We start from the raw sequence: 6,787 nt of genomic DNA on the forward strand, positions 1-6,787 counted from the left end.
AAATCCTTTAAAATATGACTGGGAGATATCAGGTTTTTTTTTTAAATTTTATCACAACTTTGTAAGCATGCCCAAGATCTATGTTGTCCTCTTACTTTCCAAAGAATCCATAATTCATGATTGCCATTGGTTTCAATACATGTCATTTAACCCTGTCAAATTCCAGGTTTGTTTGCATAAAAATAGTCCTCCTCTAACTGTGGGTTTTCATAAAGTGAAAATTGGTGTGCTATCCAGTGTGCTGCCTCAAAGAATCTGGCAATATTTATGATAAGAAGCACAGCTTAAAGATAACCAAGGGAAAGGTTGGAACATGAAAAATAACCACCATGGATGTTGTCAAGGCAGAAACCAAAGACTTTCTCAGAACGAAAATAAAAACAAAAATGAAACAAAACAAAACACAAGCCAAACAAATAAATAAAAATTCAACACTCAAACAATAAAAACCATGCAAGGGTGTAATTCTTTGGCAGAATATTACTCAGATCATCAGGCCTTTCAGTTGGGATTTCATTTATTATTTCTAGGCCATATGAAAAGGTAAATTCGAGATGCTGAATGTTTCTGAGTGTAACTAGGGAAGGAACCAGCCTGAGAGGGGTTCTATGATGTAAGCTGAACTAGGGTGATGTCACAGAGCACTGGCTGGAGGTTGCGCATCTATTCCACTTGGAGGCGCTAGAATCCATTCAAGGTGAGTTCACTATCTTCACAGTGGTGTGTCAAAGCCAGGTCATTTTTTCCCACAGGCTTTTGGTGCCTGGTCTGTATCAGGAGATCTTGACGACTAGGATATTTTTCTATGGGTAAGTACATTTATGAAGTAATTGGGACCCTCATAGCTACAGAAAGCTAAAAATTTTCTCTCCTACAGTGAGTTACTGTACATTCTACTTTCCCCATGTTTATTAGCAAGGGAGATGAATGGTCTAGGTTAGTTTATCTCCTGAATTTATTATCCTTGCTAACCATATCTAGATCACAATTCCACTAAAATGCCAAAGCTCCTGTTTGTCCATGTGCATGTTAGAAGTTATTAGTTCTAAAAGGCTGATATTGCCTCGACTTTTTGAGTTGTTCTTGAGTTCAGTGATGCAATGGCTTCATCGAATAATTCTGAAGCTGGGTCAGGAGAAACAATAAAGAAGGACAGTGGTGTGCTGTGTCCCTGGGAAGATATTTGTGAATGCAAGAACTTAGCTCAGAGCTTACGCGTACAAGAGAATCATGGTGACCCCTCTGGCCTTTTTTTTTTTTTTTTCTCTTCTTCTTGATCATTGCGGGTAATTGTCATAGCACCACCTAAATTGACATAGAAATTCAAGGAGAGGATCCTCATCAGAGACAAATTTACTCAGGTCTGAAGAAATAAATGTTGATCTGAGTATGTTATTCTGAGCTCTGGAGAATTACTTGTTAATTACACTATTTTTATTTCCTTGTTTCCCTTGGTTCTTTGTTTCTTTGTTTGTTTGTTTGCTTGCTTGGTTAATTTTATTTGAGTTTCTGTATGTTTAGATTTGGCTGTCAGGAAACTCACTGTGTAGACCAGACTAGTCTTTCTCTCACTAAGGTCTGCCTCACTCTGCGTCTTGAGTACTATGATTAAAGTTATGGGTCACCACCACTTCCTATTAACTTCTCCATTTGATTGTTTGTTTTGTTATTTTTTGTTTGAATTTCTCTTTTGTTTGTTTTTCGTTTGATTTTCTTCTGTTTTCTTTTACTTGTTGTTGTTGTTGTTGTTGTTGAGACAGGGTTCCTCTCTATAGCACTGGCTTCCCTGGAACTCACTTTGTAGACCAGGCTGGTCTCTAATTTAGAAATCTGCCTGTCCTTGCCTTCTGAGTTCTGGGATTAAATGCGTGTACCACCATGGCTGACTTATTAACTTCTTATTTTTATAAAATTAATTTTAGGAGCTCAAATCTGTTTAGCATAGTCTTCTTCACATGCTCAGAAGTTCTCATAGAGAAGAGTCTTGGTCCAGCATTCACTCCCAACCCATAACCATTGCCCATCAGGAATTCATATATATGACAGAGGCAACAGCATTGTGTCGGGCGTAAATGGGCAAGATCTTCAGTCCCAGGCAATGGGCAAGTATGATATTTGAAGAGAATGGAAGCCACTTAGACAGTGTGATCTAGCACAACAGGTCTACAGCCAGGTAGAAGACAATACCTCTGAAGAGTCTGAGCATGACATCACTCAAGAAGAAGAGTAGGAGGAAGCCTTCTTCCCAGGCCCTGGGGAATATTGTTGGCTGCAGAATTTCTCACGGGTGGAAGGAAGGTAATGAGCCTGTCACCCATTGGAAGGCCATCATTCTAGGTCAACTGCCAACAAACCCTTCTCTTTATTTGGTGAAGTATGACGGAATTGACAGTGTCTACGGACAGGAGCTCCACAGCGATGAGAGGATTTTAAATCTTAAGGTCTTGCCTCACAAAGTAGTTTTTCCTCAGGTGAGGGATGTCCACCTCGCAGGCGCCCTGGTTTGCAGAGAGGTACAACACAAATTTGAGGGGAAAGATGGCTCTGAGGACAACTGGAGTGGGATGGTGCTAGCCCAGGTGCCATTTTTACAGGACTATTTTTACATTTCCTACAAGAAGGATCCGGTCCTCTACGTCTATCAGCTCCTGGATGACTACAAGGAAGGTAACCTCCACATCATTCCAGAGACCCCTCTGGCTGAGGCGAGATCAGGTGATGACAATGACTTCTTAATAGGTTCCTGGGTGCAGTACACCAGAGATGATGGATCCAAAAAGTTCGGAAAGGTTGTTTACAAAGTTCTAGCCAATCCTACTGTGTACTTTATCAAATTTCTCGGTGACCTCCATATCTATGTCTATACTCTGGTGTCAAATATCACTTAAATTGAAAAAAAATCACAAAGTACAGAAATGTAAACTTATAGGATTGAAAAAAAATGTTTGTTTTCCTGTGTTGGGTACCTATGGGTCTTTGACAACCTCAGTATCTTTGTCAATAAAATTTGTTTTGTTCTAAAAATTAATACGTGTGACATGACATGCTTTTAGTGAACACTTTGTTGGAAGAGATGGACTATGGTAGAAAGAACATCAAAGGAAGATGAAAGTTGCAACGCAGGCTGTGAACAGTGCATACATCTAATATCACACAGGCTAAAATGGACAGGACTTAGACTCTGTGGTCTGCATAGTGAGCAAGGAATTGGAGATATGACTTAGAGGAGCAGGGATGGCAGCAAAAAATGGATTTTTAGGAAGAAGCAGAGAAAGACAGGACATAGATAGAATCTCTGGTATGAAGTCTGAGGGAGAAACAACAAGTTGGGGAAAGAGTGATAGATAAAAGGAATGTGGCCTTGTTACACAAAGTGCAACCCAGAAAACTGATCCAAAGAGACTCAGAAATCAGACAAAATCAGGTTTCATTTGAATAATGAAACCAAATGAAACTTGTCTCTCATTTTAAGATTTATTATCTTTATTTATATGGGTGGGAGTAGGGCATGAGCTTGAGAGTATAGGTGACCACAGAGACATGAGTTGTCAGATCCCATGGAGCTGGCATTAAAGCTGATTGTTAACCATTGGATATGAATTCAAGAAAACAAATCCAGTTTTTTTGCGGTACAGTAGTGCTCTTGACAACATGGTCATCTATTCCCATTAAGATATCTTTTTAAGAAATCCAATATTAACATGCAGAAAAGAGACCAGGTAGAAGTTAAGAAAGATTAAATTGATGGTCACCTTTAAAAACAATAAAGGACACACAAAGGACTAGAGGACACTGAGGGACAAATGAATTCTAAGATGAAGTTCTCAAAATGTGAAGCAGGAGACCCAGGAAGAATAGAAATTTTGTGCAAATAGTTAAAATTGGGCATATCCACATTAGGTTCTTTGGTTTCTTAACAAATAGCCGGCTGATCAGATCAAAGAGTAATTTAAAAGAGAAAATGAATAAACTGTGAGATAATATATGGTGGGGCATGGATAATGAGTTCTTTCCCTGTGCAATCTTTGCCTGGGATGAATCCTGTGATCTTTTGGAGGTCTCTGTTGAGTGCCCCAGATGACCATCAAAAAGCTCACCACTGGCCTGTTCCCCTGGCTCTCCTCCAAACATCTGACTCCCAACATACCTATGTACCATTTCAGCCTGTCTATTCCCTGGAAATTCCTGTCTCAAATTTATGTGTGACCTCTTTCTCATAAAACAGTGAAGGTGTACTCAATGCATATGTGCTGATCTCTTTTCTATGCCAGTTCTCATGGGTTTCAAACTCTATGAGGTTGCCCAATATGTTGGTCACTACTCCTGAGTAGCCCCTGTGCTTCATGGGGGTCTTAATGGGTCCCATATGCACTCTGAGTGTTTCTTTTGTTTGTTTGGTTGGTTGGTTTTATTGTTGTTGTAGGTTTTTTTGTTTGTTTTTGTTTTGTTTGTTTGTTTGTTTTTTGTTTGTTTGTTTTTGTATTGTTTTTTGTTTTTTTTTTTTTAGTCAGGCTTGTCATGGACTCAATCATTTGTTTTTTTTCTCTAGAATAAGTTTGAATGCCAAATGACTTGAAAATACTCTTTATTGTTGATTAATTTTGATATCTGGGAGAGTTTCTATGCTAGCTGGATGTCTTAATTAGGGTTTCAATGCTGTGAAAAATCACTATGACTAAGACAACTCATTAGAAACATTTCATTAGGGCTTTTCAACATTTCATTGCAGTTTCAGAGGTTCAGTCCACTATCATCAAGGAAGTGAACATGCAAGTGTCTGGGCATATGTAGTGGTGGAGAGGAAGCTTAGAGTCTTCTGCATGCAGGGATGTTGTCTTCCACACTGAGCAGAGCTTTAAAGCCTCACAGTGATATGCTTCCTCCAAAAAGGCCACACCCACTCCTACAAGGCCACACCTCCTCATAGGCCAACTACATTCAGAGTGCCATACTGGTTTCATAGCAACTTGAAAAGATCTAGAGTCTTGCAAGAGGAGGAGCCTCAGTTGAGAAAATGCCTCATTAAGATCAAGCTTTTAGGAATTTTCTTAATTGGTGGGAGAGGACCCAGTTCATTGTGGGTGGGGACACCCTTGTGGTGGTAGTCTTGTGCTCCTTATGGAAGCAAGACTTAAGGAACATGTCAATAAGCATCACCACTCCATGGCCTATGCATGAGCTTCTGGCTCCAGGAACCTGTGTTGTTTCAGTTTCTTTCCAAACTACTTTGATGATGAACAGCAATGTGGAATATAAGCTGAATAAAACTTTTGCTATGGAATTAGCTCTTTGGACATGGTATGTTCTTACAACAATAGAAACCTTAAGTAAGACAATTTCTTAGAGGAACAAAATATCTAATACTACCACTGTCACTTATCCTATAAGGACAAATAATGTGTAGATATTTTATTTTAATTTAAAGGTAAGATATTCTCATGTATATAATGACATGCAATTGTTCTAGTTTGCTTCTTTCTCACACTGAAGAATACTAACATCAAACATAACTTGGGAATATAAGGGTTATTAGCTTACATGTTACAGACTATTACCAAGGAAGGCAAAACAGGAACTTGAAGCATTACCAGGAAAGAGTGCTTATTGCTTGACCCTATCTTAGTCATTGTTCTATTGCTGTGAAGAGACATCATGGATAAAACAACTATTATGAAACAAAGCATTAACTGGGGGCTAGATTACACTTACAGAAGTTTAGTCAAACATCAAGTCAGTGACCGCAGCACTGGAGCAATAGAGAACTATTGATCCTTAGACAGAAACAGATATTCTGCCATTACATTGGTTTCTTGAAAACTCAAAGACCACCCTTATTAACACAACCACTTCCTCCAATGAAGCCACATCTTCTCTCATTCCTTCTAATCCTTAAACACACTGCCAATCCCTGGTGAGTAAATATCCATATATATGAATCTATAGGGTATATTCTTATTCAAACCACCAAAAATCATGTGGCTTGATCGAATATTTTATTTTAAATACAGAGTAAAAGCTTTCCTTTTATAAATGACTACTGATGAGCTTACCCACAGTTGCCTACCCTCACACATCGACCATCAATGAAGAAAATGTCCCATAGACTTACCCAAAAACCAAGTGAATAGAGACAATTCTTCAATTCTTCTCTCTCCTAAGGTGACGCTAGATTGTCAAGTTGGAGATAAATAAAATCCCAGCACATTAAAGTTTATCCTGCTCCATAACCCACACAAACATTACTCATCACAATCTCCTCATTCTGCCTGGGTGTAGACCCACTTCCCTCCATGGCAGAAGTGAAGGGTAAGTACCTCCAACAGCAAGAATACTCAATAATAGGTGACAAGTAGTGAATATGCCTTATAGCCTCACAACACCTACATTCTAATTTGTGTTACACTTTCTGGGAGACACCCCAGTCTGTCCAACTTCCTGCCAACTCAGCTTTGACCAGAAAAATTCTCATCAAGAAATCCAATGACTTTTAATTGATTTCTTTCTCCTGAGGGAATGGAGTGTAACCCCTTCATGGATGTATTGGTGTCTGATTCATAAGTAATAAAACCCAGTACTATTAACAGCTAAATCACAGGTGCTATGACAAATAACAACTCACATGAGAAGCATCACATTTGGTTAAGCCTTTTTAGAAGTTTTATTGGAGTTTGATTTATATACTAAATAAATCCATTGATTTATTTATTTTTAAGTGTGTAATTTAATGATTCTAAACATATTTCACCACTGTCATTTTTCACTCATTTTCTGGTACTTCATATGATAT

At 38.6% G+C, this 6,787-nt stretch overlaps 1 protein-coding gene across 1 annotated transcript; it reads left to right on the forward strand.

Annotated features, from left to right (window-relative positions):
• Positions 1-2,204: 2,204 nt before the first annotated feature.
• Gm20898 (predicted gene, 20898) lies at positions 2,205-2,888 on the forward strand. The gene has a single exon (XM_030251618.1). It carries the CDS (start codon positions 2,205-2,207, stop codon positions 2,886-2,888), a length of 684 nt encoding a protein of 227 aa, XP_030107478.1.
• Positions 2,889-6,787: the final 3,899 nt, after the last annotated feature.

This window comes from Mus musculus, chromosome Y (assembly GCF_000001635.26).
Source record: "Mus musculus strain C57BL/6J chromosome Y, GRCm38.p6 C57BL/6J".
NCBI lineage: Eukaryota > Metazoa > Chordata > Mammalia > Rodentia > Muridae > Mus > Mus musculus.

Bases quoted from the DNA above. Each gene is read 5' to 3' on its own strand.
- Gm20898 (XM_030251618.1), top strand. From the start codon at position 2,205: ATGACATCACTCAAGAAGAAGAGTAGGAGGAAGCCTTCTTCCCAGGCC.